This window comes from Gallus gallus, chromosome 6, assembly GCF_016699485.2.
Source record: "Gallus gallus isolate bGalGal1 chromosome 6, bGalGal1.mat.broiler.GRCg7b, whole genome shotgun sequence".
NCBI classification, from domain to species: domain Eukaryota; kingdom Metazoa; phylum Chordata; class Aves; order Galliformes; family Phasianidae; genus Gallus; species Gallus gallus.
In genome coordinates this window covers 35717334-35735564 of record NC_052537.1, presented here as the reverse complement: position 1 = coordinate 35735564, position 18231 = coordinate 35717334, and the positions used below count along the sequence as shown (strand labels likewise).

At 52.1% G+C, this 18231-nt stretch overlaps 1 protein-coding gene and 1 long non-coding RNA gene across 3 annotated transcripts in view; both read left to right on the top strand.

The window, feature by feature from the left end:
* Positions 1-12387: 12387 nt before the first annotated feature.
* STK32C (serine/threonine kinase 32C) overlaps positions 12388-18231 on the top strand; it is a 54788-nt gene continuing 48944 nt past the window's right edge. For both annotated transcript variants that reach the window (XM_015289019.4, XM_015289018.4), the window contains exon 1: positions 12388-12623. Coding sequence is in view for 1 of the 2 variants with exons in the window: in XM_015289018.4 (XP_015144504.2) it covers positions 12539-12623 (85 nt within the window). In the remaining variant the exon portion in view is untranslated. The remainder of the gene's footprint in view (positions 12624-18231) is intronic.
* Positions 16155-16840, top strand: LOC101750475. The gene is made up of 2 exons (XR_001467306.4): positions 16155-16502; positions 16622-16840. It is a non-coding gene; the product is annotated as an uncharacterized LOC101750475 (long non-coding RNA).

Here is an 18231-nt window from a genome sequence, read left to right as displayed (position 1 = left end):
TGGCAAGCATATGGACAAGAGATCAATAGGGAAGGGTAGGAGGAGGAGTGGGCTGGGAATAGCTCATGAAACATGACTTTGTAAGAAAGAAAAGCTGTCCTGTCAAAACATGAGTGTTTTGTTAAAATATTCCAGGCTTTGGCAACCACTTGCTATATCACAGGCACAATTCCCCCATCTCTCTTCCAGCTTTCTGGGTGACCTCCTGAGGACCCTACAGCATGGAGAAGCTGCCTGGGGTATGCAGAGGACCTGGGAGTTGTGACAGGGACAGCTGCACAGCAGGGAATGCAAAGCCTTCAATAACTTATCAAGACAACCCAATGTCCTTCAGTGAGGTTCACACCACTGTGCCATCTCTTCTCATGCTGTCCACTATGCAAGGAGTCAAGTCTGAAGCAGCTCAGCTGCTGTGGAGCTGGAGGAGCTGGTTCTGCACATCACATCTCTTCCTGGCTATAAATACTGCACTGTAGGTGGCAGTGCCACAGACACACAGCCTCTACCAAGGGAGCTCAGATCACCCAAAGCAAGGCAGACAGCAGGACAGCATCACCCAGCACGCTCCTGCCAGCTGCACTCAGACCCCTGTGACTGAAAAAAACACTGGAGAGGATATAGGCAAACGATTAAGGCAAATGCTGCAGAATGCTGTGCAAGCAAAGCTGGCAGAACAGAGCAGCACAGCTTGGGCCACTCCTACACAGCCAGGGCACTGCTCACTAATGAGGATATACACAGCTCTGCAGAGCCTGCCTGCAGCCAGCCTGTGAGTGCCTCCAGCCATCTGTCACCACCATGCTGCTGCCCAACAGAGCCTGTCCTGAAAAGCCTGCAGTGCTCTTTTCCAATCGCTGTGGCTTGAGTAAAACCTCCAACGCAGCAGGCAAGATGGCATCCTTTTCTTGGTACCTATCATCCATGCAGCCAGTGGGAATAGAAGAAAGGGATGTATGTTGCATAATGGAGGAATTCCATGCACCTCAATATCGATGTGGGAAATCTATAATAATCGAAAGTACTACTGTGGCAAAGAGCCCTAATCTAGGATCTGTCCAGAACACAGTATCACATGAGACAAGTTCTACAGCAGAAGGCCACAGCAATCAGTGAGCATCACACCTGTGCCCCCCAGCACATAGGCTGTGGCCAACAGAGCACAGAGCTCTCAACAGCCAGAGGGGCTTTCCTAGCAGCTACTGTGAATAACAAAACTTTGTTGGATTACAGAAAAGGTAACAGTGTTTGGGAACTTTCCTGGGCCTTAGAATAACTTTGAGTCCCTGATTTATATCTGCCCAGCCCAGCACTGCCACTCCTAAGCGATTTGTGCTCATGGCCCAGACTCACCAAAGCTCTACACACCCTCCCAGTGGGGTCCTGCATGCTGCTGCTTTGCTCAGAACAGAGGCTGTAATTCTGTAGGAACAGATCACTCTGTGCCACTTAGGAACATACCTGGGAATGTTTTGGGGTAACCAGCAGAGATGTCATCTCCGAAACAGATAGGATACTGCACGCAGGGGGTACTGGAAAGCCTAGATAGATCTATTGGAGTCCAATGAAGCAGCCAGCACAGTTCATCTGAAGCAGCTGCAAGCAGCACTCCAACTGTGCCTGGCAGCATGCATCTGAACAGCAGCCATGCAGGAGGCAGCAGGACTGCCTGCATGGCCTGCATCAGCCCAGGCGGTTTGGTTTGGTGAGATCCCAGTCTGGGGGATGCAGTTTTGGAGCTGAGCTTCCCATTACTGCAACAGAATCTTAAAGCTCAGACAACTTCAAATAGGGCTGAGGAAACCAAAACAAAATGCAGCCCTCACACCATGAGCACAGACAGCCCAAGGAGTCCCAGACGGCCCCTGTGCTCGCAGAGGAGGGGCGAGGGATAAAGACCCCTCCCCAGAAGCCCCTCTCCCAGTCTCACCTCCAGCACATGCAGGACAGCCCCAGGTGCTGCAGAAGCCCACACTGCTGCTCAGTTTCCTCAGAGAAGTTTGGCTTGGAAATACCTGCAATTCCAAACCAGTGACTGCCAGTGCAAAAAGGCACTAATGGTAAGCTACAGACTTTAAAGACATTGCTAAACATAAGAGGCTGCTGCAGAAGCTGTCAGCTCTAACACCCAGAGCCTGCCCAACCCTGCAGATGTCCCCAAGTGGATGAGGCTCAGACTCAGATGGATGTTGTATCTCTGAGTAAGGCTGGAGCAAAACATCACCCATTTGTGACTGAAATACTGCAGACATCAGATTAAACTTCTCCCCTCTCAGGGAAGCAATAATTATACACACTCACAAAAGTTATTTCCTCCGCACCCCCACAGCATATGCTTGTGGTAAATTAGGAGCATTCTCCAGATAAACACCAAAGAGAACTCAACTACAGAACTGAGCATCGGAGCTATTTGCAAAACAGAAGTGAGCACTTACAAATTCTGCTGGCAGCCTTTCTATAGGATTCCTTTAAAAGCAGAGTTTCCAAATGCCTTTGTGATAAAACAGAAAACAGTAGCAACAGCAAAGTTCATTTAATTAAATAGAAAGAAGAATATTTTTTTCCTCCTTAATCTTTTTCTTGCTTGTTTCCTACTACAGAAGGTAACCCAGAAGGCAGAATGCTTTTCCTCTGCAAACATCAGTGCTGAAAAGTGACACAGCCCAGAGCTCTGCTGCGACCATCTGAAGTCTGCATTTATGCCCATGAATTTATATACACTCCACCAGCACTGAGCAGTTGATCTCTCTTTGCAAAGCAACCACTTTAAACCCTGCCACTGAGTACTCCCATTATAAACTCATCACTTGCAGCTGTCCATAATTCCACTGAGCTGCGGCTGTTTAGGTTGTTGAGCACATTCCCCAGGCTCAGTTTGAGCTCAAACTGTTCTGCCATTCTCAATAATAAGATTAGGAAGAAAGATACCATTTGTGCTTGGGGGGAAAAAAGCAAACTGACCACATTTTATTTTACTTTTGGAAGCTCTCACATTCCTATTCTCAGAGGCAGCCTTGAAGCACAATGTGGGTCAGGCATTCGCCTCACACACACTATTTTGGCATCGATGGCACATAAGGGATACGTTGGGCTAAGTCTGGAAGCCTGCTAACATTCAGACAAACCCAAGCTCTTGAAAAACCATCAGCCTGCCTGAGCTCAGAGAACAACAGGTGCTTCCCAGCTGTACAACACCCAGAGACTGCAGGGCTGCACAGCTCCGAGCTGCACTGTGATGAGGATACAGATGTGGCCAAACAGAGATGGTGTTCCCCCTCACAGCATACAGCTGCTGACACCGAGGAAGCTATGGAGACTGCACAAGTACTGCTGCTTTAGGAATGTCTTTGTTTGATTCTTCATTTTCCCATGTTAACACCCACCAAAATACCAGAGCAAGTGCTTCTACATGGACAAGGCACTGCCCAGCCACTGGTGAGGTATGACCTCATTCCAGTTGAGGCATTTTTTATTTGGCAGTGCTTCAATTTGACTTGCTATTCGCATTCTACAAAACAAGCAGGAGCAGCGCTGTTGGTTTGGGGCATTTCTTTACTTAGGAATGAGCAAACAGCAGCATTTTGGCAGCTGCTCAACAGCAGATCTACACTTGTGGCAACATTTGAAGACATTTCAGTTCACTCAGAAATGCAACCACATTCACTTCCATGTTGTGAAGCAAAATATTCAACCCAACTTAAAACAGAAGCGGGTGCAAACAGGGACCCCACACTCTGAAGTCCCACTTCTTTAATTTTGGCCTCTCTGTGCATCAGGTAAAAATACACCGCAGTGATCCAGCAGGTAATAAGGATGAATGAAGTCATAGTGATATCGAGTAGACGTAGTGCATTGGGGGAGTACTTCTGATAGGCATTTCCTAAATCTGAGCTGCTGCTCAAAGCCCACAGAGAAACACAGAGCAGACAGAAGCACATGGCATGCCGGGACTGAGGGCTGCTGGGGTGCTTGCCAGGAAAGCAGACTGCCCTCACCTCAACTATTCCAGCCAAGGTACCACCGTGCCACATGATGACCATACAATGCAAACTGTGCCATCAATCCCTCTGAAGAGGATTTATGAAAACTACTTAAGAATGTAAAGACATTTTCCAGCTCTCTTTAGAGGCAGAATCTTAATTTACTGTGTTTTTCCAACCAAAAGCTGAATATATAATTATGCACTCACAGGTGGCCTTAAAACACCTTACACACCTCGTTTCAATCACTCCACGAATTTATTGCCAGTTCTGCACAGCTCTGTGGGGTCATCTCCTCTTGTGACTGCTCTTCACAGAAGGGTTTCTTTCTGCACCAGAAGCGATCGCTCCTCTGTCAGCCTCTCCTCCTCGCAGTACCCGTCAGCTCTCCATTAACGCTAATTAGTAGCTGTTGTGCTCTGTGCTCCTCCACTCCCAGAGCGGAAAGCAAGGAGCTGCCCCAGGACATGACACGGGCAGTGGCAGTCAGTCTGGGTGCTGTCAGCACGGTGAGCACACAGCTCTGCACAGCACACCTGCAGCACTGATAGCAGACCGGTGCTTCCAGCAGTGCCCGTGTAGGCTGACCATCTCAAACAGATTAACGGCTACCGCCCTTTGATCAAATTGCCCCTCGTTATCAGTTATGAGGTTTGCAATTATGGGCCCGTTTGCACCTTCTCTACCACACAGCCAGCTAAGTTCCCCAAGTTTTCATTTTCACATCGGGAAAACGCCAACAGGACTTACACGGCTAAGTGCAGAGCCTGGAGGTTCACTAATACGTAATATTAATTGCACTTGTCAGTTCATCTGAGTTTTAATAGAAAACAGAAGCTTACACAGTGTTACCCTGCGGGGAGATCACTGCCAAACAAAGCCCTGAGCAAGTCAGATTGTTACCATGAGAGCACAGCAGAGCAAACAGAAGAAAAACACTATTTACAGTCCATTATTTGTACGACCGATGCTCTTACCTGCGGAAAGCAGTCCCAGGGAGGAGCTCTCATCTCATCACTTCGGAGCTGCAGCCAAACAAAACGCGGCCGCTTTTGAAACAAATCCTCAGAGTAACGGATATGGCACCTCCCTGCAGGTGGAAGGGCTGAGAGAATGAACAGCCGTCGCATCCAGAAACAGAGGAACTGCTCCTTGCAGTGTGAACTGCTGGATGTGAGAAGCATCTGCTCCTCTCCTCTGAAAAAAGCAAACCCGCAGTTATATGCAATCAAAGAACACCCAGCTCCGAATAATACACATTTTAGGAGTTCTTTTTAAAGCCAGCATTAAGGATCGCAGCTGAGAATCTGCAGTCCTTCTGTTGATCCCATAAAGCCACAAGGCTCGAACTTCTCCGAGCTACACTTACGCAGAGGTTATCAAACAAAGAGGTACTCGTCCTGCTGTTGGGAACTTTAAGTATTTCCTCAGTAAGGCGCCTCATCTTTTCCCCACTGTCACCAGGGCTGCGTGGAGATGCCGACGCTTTCAGCAGCTCTCCTGATCTCTCGGGACAGCCGAAAAGGAGCCGCGCCGCTCCTCATCCCCGCAGCCCCGGCTCCCACCGAGCAGGAGCGCCGCTGGGCCGCCCGGGCCGGTAACAGAGCGCTCATCTGCAGAGCGAAACGGCAACGTTTGGGAAAGGGAGCGCACACGCAGAAAGCTGCTCGCTTATGCTACCTCCAGATCACCGCCGGCGTTCGGCAGTATTTTACGAAAGAACACAATCACATCATTGTTCTCTCATGTACGCACACGTACGGACACGCGGGAACAGCGACAGGGCCATCGGGACACCCCTTGAAGGCGCGGCAGGACGCGCTGCTGTCAGCCCCGCGGCAGTCCCAGCCGCACTCCGCCCGCACAGCGCGCACCTCCCGGCCGGGACCCCCCGCCGCCCCGGGCGGACTGCGGCGGTCCGAGGCGCGCACGGGGCTCAGCGCGCTGAGCGCAGAACTTCCCATCTCAGAGGACAAACTCACGAAGGAAGAAATCCGTTGCACAGCAGTGAACCGTCGCAGGGTTTCATCCTCGTGGGAGCAGCGGGCTCACATTCACAACTAAAGCAGCCTAAACTTTCACACCTGTTTGCTGCAGGGCCACAGCCCCACGAGCAGCACGCCGTTCCCCAGGCTGAATGTGGCAGCACATAGTCCTCAGCGTGAATTCATCTGCACCTTAAAACAGACTGCTGATCAGGCTGTCACTGCTGATTTCAAGAAGAAACAGCTCCAACTTGCCATTTCATTCTGCTCCTCCTGGAATAGATCCCACTCAGGTGATTAAATCCTATTTATGAACAACATTGGTAAGCCAGAGGGCAAAACCTCTGAACGTTAAAACTGAGTCAGTGGCAAAGCTGTGCTGAAAGAACTGCTGCATTTATGTGAAACCAAATGTATGCGAGAATAACTGTATTTAAGATGACGTTATACATTAGTCTCAAAAATGACGGCATTAAAGCATGTTTTTTTTTCAGAGGAACATTGACATCAAAGCTTTTTTAGAACTCCGTAACACAACAGCAACAGGGAAACAGTTCCACGAGCATTTCAGGGAGAGAAAGTGAACCCAGGAGCCAGCGCAGCTGGGTGCCGTTACAACAGGGCTGTCAGTGCTCCTCGGTCCAAACCTGACTGAAGTGCAGCCCCCACTGAAACCTCAGTTCTCCATGCAGCATCAGCACATCATCATAGTATCATCTATTTGATGATATCTAATAAGATTTTATCCAAATAGGGGCAAAAAAAAAAAAAAACAGTAGATGAAGAGACAATGAATACATCCCCCAGTAAGTTTATCTTTTGCAAGTCAGAATAACAAACCACAGTAGCAAAGCAATAGGTAGCACACGTTTCCCAGCACAAACCACAGGCAGGAGGGCCAGTGCACTGCCAGAGTTCAGAGTATCACATGAGAGCTTCACCTTCCTGCACCCCACGGCTCTGCATTCAGTGCTGGTGAAACTCCTTCACAGATGCAACCACAATAGCAGAAGTATTATTAAAACTGGTATGTGAAACGCATAAGGAGCCCCACTGGGACACCACACTGCAGAAGGGGGGCCCCCTGCAGTGCTCTGTCACTGTTATTTATGTAGGTACCAGCATTGTTTCCCCACTGGGCCATCTGCAGGTAACAACAAATGGTGCCAGATCAAACCATTTGCCTGCATGAGGATTTATTGTGATTTTATGCACTATGGCATCACCTTACAAGGTGAAATATAAGAGAAATAAGTGACGGCTGAGCTTCAGAGAGACATCCACCTCTGCCCAGTGACCTGTTCTGACTGGTGGCACCTGTATTACTTAGCTTTACTTTGAGTTCAGGTAAGACAGAAAAGCTTTTTTCCCCCTTCATTTTTCCTAAGCAAGAACCACAGAACAACATCTGAATAGCCCCATGTTCTGCAACTTCCTCCAGCACATAAAAGAAATGTTAAGTTCTAATGGTAAATCTTCCCAGCAACCACCCTTGGAGAAACACTGGACTGACCCAAATACAGAGAGAAAGGAGCAGGTGGGAATGAAAAGAAAAAAGTAATTCAGAACATGAAGGGCTGAATTGCTCACACAGTACCAGAAATACAACACATTTCGTGTGTTCTTTTAAGGGATACTTCCAAAATGAAGAATTCCTTCTCTATAAGGAAGGTGGATGAACGTGAAGAGGGGCAGCAATGTTTCATCACCTCCAGTGTGATATGACTGTAGGCTTTTAAGAGGACCATCATGGCTGATGAAATGAAACTCCAATCTCCTGAAATCAGTGAGGAAAAAAGAATATGCAAAAGTAAACTCAGACAGGAGAGACAAACCCTTCTGGAGCAGCTGCTCTGCCTGTTGCTAATCTCTCCTTGCCTTTCTGCACACCTCTCCTTACGCCCACCCAGGTGAAACAGCCATACAATCCTCATCTTCCTAAGGCTGCAGCATGACTACTAAGTAGCGTCTCACACTTGGTCTATTTTGTAGCCATGCCATCTTTGATCAGCCGATTTTCTACCACCATGCGCCTTGAAGTGCAGTTTATCTACCTAATAACCTGCGGTTCAGACCCGAATCAGGTTTCCTCAGTAAGAGGACAGGAGTGCAGCTCATTGCCTCCTTCACAGCTCTCACACCACCCGGCCCCAGCTGCTGCCATCACACAGCACTGCATTGCCTGCGGCTCTCCTCCCACTCTCCATACGAACAGAACCTCCTCCCAGCTGACCTCTTTTGTTTACGGAAACCATCGCACCCACTGGCTGGTAACAGGCTCCAGGAGCAAACAGGCACGCACACAGCACGACCAGAACGTTCACTGCTTAAATGTTCAGCTCTCAGTAAAATATAAAATACAAAGAGAAGACAGGAAGAGGAAAAATAGGAAAAGGAATAACAACTTGTTGGTAATTTCAAGAACAGCCTGTTCCTGATAACCTCTCTGGTCACCCAGCCTGCACATTTCTCCCCTTGGAGGGGCACTTAGAGTTATAGTCAGGGACATCTGCAGGAATAAACCATCTATCTTAAGAACGAGCTTTTTATTAAGCTTCCTCATTTCAAAAACGAAGAGCAGGGTCTGTGAGAAGGCAGACTTCTCTCCCTATTTTCCCTTCTGATATTGGACCACTTTGGAGCAGTTTGTGTCTTTCTTTCCCAGTATGATTAACATCCATTACCAAATGCACACTTTCATGCCATTTCTATAATTGAGTTGCTGTGGCTGGCATTCTGCATTGCCACTCCTGGTCTGAAGTACAGCTACCCACTGAGGGGTGAACATCTTTCCCTGCAAGTTACTACACTGGCTGTGAATAGGGGCATTAGGCACTTGTGCCCTAGGATAGGAAGGGAACCCCCATCTCCAGCTTCAGAAGTAGAACACACATACAGTTCTGCTGCAGAAATAACGACAACCTGTATGCTTGAACCTCCAGCACCTTGCACTGTGGGTGAGGGCAAATACTGCACTCAAAAAAAGAAGGGCTACATTTGGCTTTTCTGGAACTAATTTTGCACCACTGTAAATAACTGTACATGGGCAATCATGATCCAGCATTCTCTAGTTCATATGTAGAGAACCTGATCCAAGACAGTGAGCATTTTATCCTTCACATTTCTTCTGGTACAAAGGAGGAGACAACAATAGAGCTCAGTCTGCGTTATTCAGGAGTACAAGGAGAGTTAGAATGCAAAGTAAACTAGAATTTATTTGCAACGGTGTTAACAGAACAAAAATTGAAAAGGTTATGTAACACCCTGCATGTCCACAGCCTGAATGCGAATGTCACTTCTCCAATAGAAGCGAGCAACTGGTGCAGCTCTGCCCAAGGGAGAGACCACCACTGCAGCACAGAGCCTATAGAATAACACTGTGTTTAATGGCAGCAGTGCTGTTTCTGTCCTCCTTCCCTTCCACAAATTCCCCAGAGTCAACGTTCACATCTCATTTCCCCTTTAACCATCTCCTTTCATCCTTTAGATGCTGTCAGATGGGATTTAAGATCATAAACAAAACTATTGGTTTTCAAACTGGAACATCACAAACAATTCAGACAAACAAACACGTTCTCTGCCATAGCCAAATACCATGGATGGCGACCCGGACTCTCTGCTGCGTCCTGAAACCCTGGGAGAACTTCTCTGAAGTCCTCGTCTTATCTGTGGTATGTTCTGTGATGGTCACAGCTCAAAACAAGCCAGATGGAAAGACTGAGGCCAACTGCAGGAGATTTAACAAGGCTGAGTGCCAGGTCCTGAGCTTCAGCTACAACCCTGTGCATCACTGCAGGCTTGGGTGACCTTAGAATAATTAAGGTCAGAAAGGACCTCTATGGTCCTGTGATGTGCCAGCATGGCACAACAGCTCCAAATAGCTGGTTTGCAATTTAGAGCCAGAATATCCTACCTCAAATCAAAGCAGAGAGGCAAAATCCAATGGATATACACCTGGGAAGAACTGTCTCATTCAATGCTTAACACACCTCACCCAGTTTCCTATTCAGGATAGCATTCCTCCATAAAACGTCAATATTATTGCTTAGATAACAGTGGGGTTAAGGCACAGACCTGGCACTGCTCCAGGCAGAGCCCACACCAAAGCCAGGGGCTGCTCTGGATGAGCAGTGCAGGAGCAGGCAGTGCCTTGAGAAACACCTGTGTCTGTGGGTGGTGTTGAGCACCTGATGCTCATTTCTTTAGAAAGCAACACTAGAACTCCCATTTCCTTGGCTACACAATGAATGGGCCTCATTGACAGGCAGACCTCATCATGAAGATAACAACTAGATGGAAATTTCCTTGGGATTCCAAGGCACACACCAGGCTGTGTCTAGAGGACTATGGTTAGCTGCCTGGAAAGCAGTTTTTCTCCTATTTGAAGGGTCCTCAGGAAAGTAAAACTCATTACTACACTCGTAATGAAGCAAAAACAGTTATTAAAAGAAAAATCAACACTGGAGCACCTCCAGTTCCTCCGGTAAAGAAACCAAGGAAGATGGTGTGATGAAGCTCTGTCCTGCTACCGGAGCAATTAGGTCCTCATCTCCCACTCCTTTTCTCCTGCAATAACAAACCCTGCAGACCTCACACACTGTAAGTGCAGACTATGGGTTTGGCTGCCCAAATATTAATGCAGAAGAAGTGACAGCCTACTGGAAAGCAGAACAGCCATAGAATGGCACCTCTGTGCTTCTACAGCTTGTAACAGGAATAGAAATAGAAGAGTGGAAACCGATCCTCAGAGACCTGCAATGTGTTTAAAAAAACAAAGTGGTCCCTGAACAAAGAAAGCCTCCCATCTGTACAAGCATGCTCTATCCTTTTGTTTGAGAGCTGTTCTTCCTCATTTCTCACGTAAATACTCCTTAAGAACCATTCTTTGCCTTTGGAAGCCATTCTTAAGTTACGCCCCTCAGCTGTGAGCCCATTACAACGCTCACAGCTCTAAATAACGACTGCCTCATGGCACATCTCCCCTGGGACTGCAGTAACCAACATCCCCATTTCACAAAACGCTGTAAAAGAAAACAGCGCAAGTTTTGAATTAACAGCTGAGAAGTCGTGCCATGGGCATGCTGAACCTTCTCAAGGGATAACAGGTGGAACCAACAGCTGCATCCCCACTGCGGCTTAAACACACAGCTGGAAGGGCTGTGTTCTACGTGGGGAAGAGCTGACAATGCAACACTTCTTACTTCCCTAATTAATTTTAAATTTTTGCATTGCACCCTAAAATGCTATAACATGATAGAAAATACAGCAGTAACAGCAGGGTGGCAAATCCAAGACTACAGCAAATAAGAACAAGCCCCAATACAACAGCTACAAACACAAAAACAACAGAAAAAACTTTGGTTACCTTTAGAAGACCTCAGGCAGAGAGGGAGCTCCAGCAAGATGTGCTCACCTCCCCTGCTAGTCCTTAAATGAGGGCTGGAAGGGGTGGATCCTGGCTCCAGCCCTTCCGGTCACTCAGCTACATTGCACACACCTGAGTTGCCCTGGGCTGCCCCTGCCTTCCACCGGGTGCTCCATCACTGCTTCAGGTTCTGACAGGGTTTCTGCTACACAACCACATCGCTCTTGTGCTGCACTTGCATCACATTACAGCCATAAGTGGAATCGACCATTTCAATCCCGACCTGCAAATCCCAGGTCTGGTTGGCTTTCACAATTCCAAGCATAGAATAACAGAACCGTGCAGGCTGGAAAAGCCCTGTGAGACCCCCAACCCCCCCCATCCCCCTCACTGTGCTCACTGCCCACCCCTCAGTGCCACATCCCCGCGGCTCTGAACACCTCCATGGACGGGGACTGCCCACCCCTGGGCAGCTGTGCCAGCGCCTGGCCGCTCTCTGGAGCAGACATTGCTCTGATAGCCAACCTGACCCTCCCTGTGCAGTGTGCAGCCATCACCTCTCATCCCATCGCTGCTACCTGGGGCCTCTGCCGACCCCCCCTCGCCCACCTCCCGTCAGGGCGTTACTCCCACGGGACACCCTCAGGTGCGGAGCAGCAGAGCTCTCTCTGGTGAGAGAGATCCTGAAACGCTGGGGAAGCTCTGTGCACGAGAAAGCCTCCTTCTGCGTTTTGCTACAAGGACTACAATCCCCGCGGCCGTCTCCCGACCCGCTTTAGGGGCAGCACCGACTTCTGCGGGCGGATTCCAGCCGCTCGCGCTCCGCCCTCACACACAGCGCGCCGTAACGCCCAACTCGCGCGCGACCGCCCGGCCCGAGGCGCGCGGGTGTGGCGGGAAGGGCTGCGGGGCGGGCGGCTGCCCGCGCTGTGCCGCCTCAGCGCACCTGAGAGCGCCGCTGCCCTCCCGCCGCCGCCGGGGGCGCTGCGTGCCGCCACTCCCGGCCCTCCCTCCCGCACCCCCCGCGCCCCGCCCCGCCCCGCCCGGCCGCGCTGCGGCAGCCGCCGCGGGCAGGAGGAGCGGGGCTGTCATGCGGGCGGGCGGCCGCGGGGCGCGGGGCGGCTGAGCGCGGCTCGGGGCCGTTCGTCCCGCTCGCGGGAGCCGCCGGGCGGCGGGGAGCGGCGCGCGGGGCATGCCATCCGCTCGGCCCGATGTTCCACTGGGGCAAGTGGAAGAAGAGGATGGGAGCGAGCGCCTCCTCCTCCAAGAGACCCGTGTTCGACGAGCGGGAGGACGGTGAGCGCCCCGCCCGCACCTGTTGCGCCCCGCGGAGCCCGGCGGTACGGGGCGGATCGGCGGGGAGCGGCCGAGCGGCGCTGGGCGGGCCGCGAAACTTCTGCGGCCGCGGGTCGGGGGGACGCGGCGCTCCGCGTGGGTCGGAACGGCTCCGCGGGAACGCGCCGGAACGCCGCGTGTGGAGCGGCGGTGCGGGGCTGCGGGGGGGGAAGTTGGAGCGGAGCGGCCCGGGGGAGGCGGCGCGGAACCGGGATGTGCGGGGGGGCCGGGAAGCGCCGCGGCCGTCCGTCGGGCACGGGGAGCTGCCGGCGTGGCGGTGTCCGCCCTCGTTTGTCTGCGTTACCGCTGAGGCGTAGAGGAGTCCCGCGGCCAACAGCGCGCAGCGTGAAACGACGGGCAGCGCGGGGAGCGCCGCGAAGCGCCGGGCTGCCGCTCGTGATCCCGACCGTGCGCGAGGCCGGCCCTGCCGCTGCCCTGCTCGTACGGCCCCGGTGGCTTCGCGGGGTGCTGCGCTGCGTGCCACAGCGGCTGGTCGTGGATGCGGGCCGCCAGCGGGAGCGGCGAGCGGTGCAAGTGGCAGCGTGCAAGTTGGGAGCTTTGCCCCGGCGTTCAGACAGCGCCGTGCTCTGAGCTGGGCCTGCGCCCGGCCGGCGTGGGGAGACGGAGCCGTGCGGGCGGACGGCCGTTGGCCCAAAGCTGCTGGCGCTGATAACGGTGATGGTGAGCAGTGCTCTGCGATGGGAGTGACGCCGCTGCTCCGTGCCGCCTGCTTGGCTTCGTTGCTCCGTGGCGGTGTTCGGCTGCACGCCTGTTTGCTGCACAGCATGGTTGCTATGGAGATCCCGTCAGACATTCCAATAAGTTCCCGAGATAAAGAAGGCAGTTAATACTTCGGCTCTGTGTGTCACACTGTGCGGAACGACTGCCGCTGACAATTTAAAGTAAAATAATAGTAAAGAATATGAACAATGAATAGGTCAGGACACGACGTTTAACCTGTGGTTTCTCAGTGATACACATACAAGAGCCCAGCTGCCCTAATCCAGCGGCCGATTCCTTTCAGTTGTGGAAAGGTGCGTGTAGAAGGGTGAGCGTTTGTTCTCACAAGTAATAACACGAGGTTCAGGGGTTGCCCTCAGCTCAATCTGCCGACACGTGCAGGTTAGGGCATAGAAATGCTTGGTGCCGCCTTGCCTGCCTGCCTCGGGCAGGGCTCTGGGCTGGGTGCAGCACACAAGGCAGGGCATGCTGTGTTCCATGGGCCGGGAGCTGCCTGCCCAACTCGGGCCCCCTGCTGCTGCTCCGTGCTGTGCTGCTGTGTGACTGCAGCCTGCAGTTCCGGCCTGCTGAGCTCCCGTTAATTGTGGCACTGAGCGCTGCAGGTCCGTGACTCCCAGGGAAAACTCTGTCTGTCAGTCTGTGATTTGCTTCTTCTGCCCGCTCCCTCCAGCTCTGTCAGCATGGCATCCTGTTCTCTGCAGAACATCTCACTGCTTTTCAGGGGTCCAGGCAGTGTTGGGTGCAGCAGTGGTGCAGCCCCGCTCAGCCTTCCTGCGACCCGCCTGGGCACCGGGGCTGTGCAGCACCTGCATGGACCAGACTGGCACTGACCAACAGTGTTCTGCTCCTCGCTGCCTTCAGGCTGGATGCTGTGCCCTGCGCTGCCTCGATGCAGCCGCTTCTGTTAGCGCTGTTGAGGCTGATCCGAGCCCCTCTGGGGAGCAGCTCCCTGCCTCCTGCTGACACTCACGTTCCTGGTGCCATGCAGGACTGCAGCATGTTTTGCTGTTTCGTATCTGCTGATAAAATCTTTGAAATATTTCTGAGGGTTTCAGAGCTGGGATGCAAGCGGTTGGAAAGCTGACTGTGATAGGAGGGCAGCGGCATGCTTGGTCTTTGCTTCCTGAAGGCAGCAGTACGTGCAGAGATGGGCTCTGTCATTTTGTGAGTATTGGCACCAGGCGCTTCCAGTGCACAGACAGCAGCTGATAGAAACGTGTCCATTTGGGTGCTGCTGCCCAGGTCTGTGAGGTCGTGGTGCCTGAAGTGTTGGATGAGGCTGAGCAGAGAAAATTGGGTGTAAAAGAGAAAAAAAAAAAAAAAAACCGTAAAGGGAAAAAAGAAAAGGTCTAAAAAACCCAACAAACCCAACCGTGTAGGGCTGAGTGCTCCCAAAGCTGTGATGCGCTGCGGCTGAGGCGGGCTGTAGGACGTCTGTGTGTGTATGGTAGTGTGTGGGTCATCACCTCTGCGAACTGTTTCACATCAGGAAGAATGGATCCGCGTCTGTAAGGGCTCTGTGGGGTTTCTTATTTATAACCATGAAAACCTTGAGAAATCTTGTTGCCTGGCTCACAGAAGCAGAGGTGGCCCAGCCTGGTGCCTCCATTCCCTCCTTTCAGAGCAGAGGTGTGGAGGCTTCCCTGCACAGTGTCTGTGTGTTGTGGTGTTTGTAGGTTTTTGTCATTAATGGGGGCAGGAAGTGTTTTCTGTCCTTGCTCTGGGAAAGGAACAAACAAGTTGTTTGTTTGTTTCTATGTTTGTTTGTTTGCTTTCCCAAATGTGGAAAGCTGTTGTTATGAAGCTAACAGGAATGCTTCAACTTCAACCCAGCTACGCTGGAGACAGCTGACACGTGAGCTGGGCTCCGGAGCTGAGCTGAGCGGCAGAAGTGCATGGCAGGCGTAGCTGTGCTGCGAGGGGAGCACAGCAGTGTGTGTGTGTGTGTGTGTGTGTGTGTGTGTGTGTGTGTGTGTGTGTGTGTGTGTGCACCCCATGCACGCAGTGTGAGAAGGCCGGGGCTCCTCCCGGCTCAGCGTGGCTCCTCCAGCCGTGCTCTGCCCATGAGGGGCGATGTGCGAAGTCATCTGGGGCTCCCCGCCAGGCTGTCCTGCCCGCGGCTTGTGCCGAGGCGGCTGATCCCTGGGCTCCATGCCTACGTGGTGGCACTGCTTTGCATTTGCAGCAGAGTTACGGGGTGTTCAAGTGGCAGCCTAATTATTATCGTTGCGATCAGTGTTTGTCTCGGCAGCTGCACGCCAGCCCTGTGCCCGACTGCACGAGAAGCGCTGTGACCCGACTGCCGGTCCGGGCTGCTCTGCTGCCTTCACCTCGCTCGTTCCAAAGCCTTGCTCTGGATGGAGGCTCCCAGCGGCTCCGCTCTGACAGGCCGGAGGAGCGCAGCGCAGGGCTGACTGATGCGACTGTGGTAGTTCTGGTTTCTGCTCTTGAGGAGCAGAGCTCTTTGCTCAGGTAGCTGTGGGAGCAGGCCCTGGCCGGGCGTCGGGGGCTGCGGGCGGTAAATGGCCGCCAGCGTTCACCGCCGCCCCTCTCCGCCCCGCGGGTGCCGCACAGACGGGCTGTGCCGCGCACTGCCGGGCCGCCCCGCTCCGTGCTCGCACGGCCCCGGGAGGCGAAAGGGCCCGCGGCTGCTGCCGGCTCCGCTCCGTCCCCATGGAAACGGGCGGCAAGCTGCAGAACCTGGGGTACCGTGCTGGAAGTCGTCTCGCCGCTGATTCCGAGCGGTGTGCTGGCGGGCGGCGGGGCTCCGTGCGGCCCGGACCCCCGGCACGTCACGGCAGCGAGCGGCACGAGGTCCAGGCGGGGTGCGGAGCGGCGCTCCAGGGCTGCCCTCTGCTTGCGGCTGGAGCCGTTTCAGAGGTGTGAGTTGGGCTGTGTCAGGTTGCCAAACCACGCTTTGATTTCTCCTTCTGCTTCCTCTCTTGTGATCTAATGACAGCGCGTCCAGTTGAAAAGCAGAGGCACGCTTGTCCTCAGCCTGACTCTTGCATGGCTGTGGGTTGGGAGCACAGATGCATTTGCTGCCTGTTATTTAAAAACAAGAGGAATCGAGGCGTTCTGTGTCAAAGTGGTAACTAAGTAATTGTCTGGGGGGAGGAGGAGGGAGTCAGGATTGGAGGGAGGTGTCAGAAAAGCTGTGTTTAGTGTTGTCACTTGTTTCTTTGTTCTTTTTATATAAAGCATCTTTCTTCTTGCAGACTCATGGCTGTTTCTGGAGCACAGTTTACCCACAGACAGGTTCTTGTCACACCTTCCTGCTGCCTGACCTGCCCACAGCAGGGGGCACTTCGCCCCATCTGGCCATTGGAACTTCTTGGCAGTTGCGCTTGCAGACGGTCAGCTGAAAACCAACCCCAGGGGCAACTGGGGCTGCTTTCCTGAGATCAAATAAAGAAAACTTAATGAGTCTGCCTGCAGTTTATGGGATGCTGTCTTTATTGGAATGGAAAAGCCAGATCAGAGAAAAGTAATCAAAGATACAGGTAGAATGTCAGGTCGGATTGATGCTTCGTCATTCTCTAAAGGTCCCAATCACTACAATCTGTTTAAAACAATCTGTTTGTGAACTGAGAATAGCACAGAAGAATATGCTTTTAGGGGCTTAAGCACCTTATTTATCACACTAGATTAACAGAAATACAGAACCTTTCAGACAAGAAGAGCCACCTGTTAGATCCCAGCCCACCCCTACTGCGCCCACTGCCCACATCCCTCTGTGCCACATCCCCAGGGGTCTGAACACCTCAAGGGATGGAATTCCCTACCCTTGGGCTGCCTGTTATGTTACTGGTATGATGACCTCATTCTGCTGATGCTTCCCCTGGTGCCCACAGCTAAGCTTTCCAGGGGCTACAGGTGCAAATAAATGGAGCTGAACAGGAGCTGTTGTGCATGGTTCCAGGTAGTGCTGAGACCCAAGGCTGGCAGTTTTCAAACAGGAGAAAGCACATGGCAGGTGGAGGCGCAGGTAGCATCAGCCTGTGCTTGCAGTGCAGAATGCCAGCTTTTATAAGTTAAAAAATACAACCTCAAAAGTGAAAGGATTTGATTTGTTTGCGATTTGATGCTTTAATCATGTGGAACTCCTGAAGCAATGAGCACTTCACAACTGCATACAGCTCATGGTGCTCTCACAGGATGGTGATCACATGTAGAGGGCAAGCACCTTCTGTGCGGCACAGTGAGTCCCTGTGAGCATGGACATGAGAATGGTTCATGTATGGCAAACAGGTATTGGACCAGTGAGATTACTGCATTACAAAGAAGAAATGAAATAAAGATCTTACCTGTGTCCTGGGCTCACAGAAGGACTCCCAAAAGAAGAATCTCTAGCTGGAGATCCTCCCTCCTTGGGAGTCAGCCCTTAAATGGGGTCTAGGAGGTCTTCCGGTCACTCAGGTGAAACTGTGTTCACCTGTGCCCCTGCAGCTCACTCAGTGCTCACCTCAGGTGGTCAATCAGAGGTTCAGGCCGTGATTCAACAATTCCCATACAGTTCCTTTTCAGCATCTGTTTCTTGTGGAATGGTTTTACTGCCTTGACCCAGGACCCCTGTAGCAGAGCACACAATAATCATGGATAGTAAGTGCCTGCTGTGTGATGTGCAGGTCACAGGGAGGTAACTGGACCCGGCAGTACTGACAGAAGTGTGAATCCTGAGTGCTGCTGTGCCTGTGTGTGGGTACGTGTGCAGCAGTGAGCTGTGATAGCCAGCCTGTGCTTCAGCCTCAGCTCCCTAATGCAGGGCACGTGGCTTGTGAGCACCTTGGCGTCTCCTGACAGGAGAAAAGAAATGTCAGCATCCTCT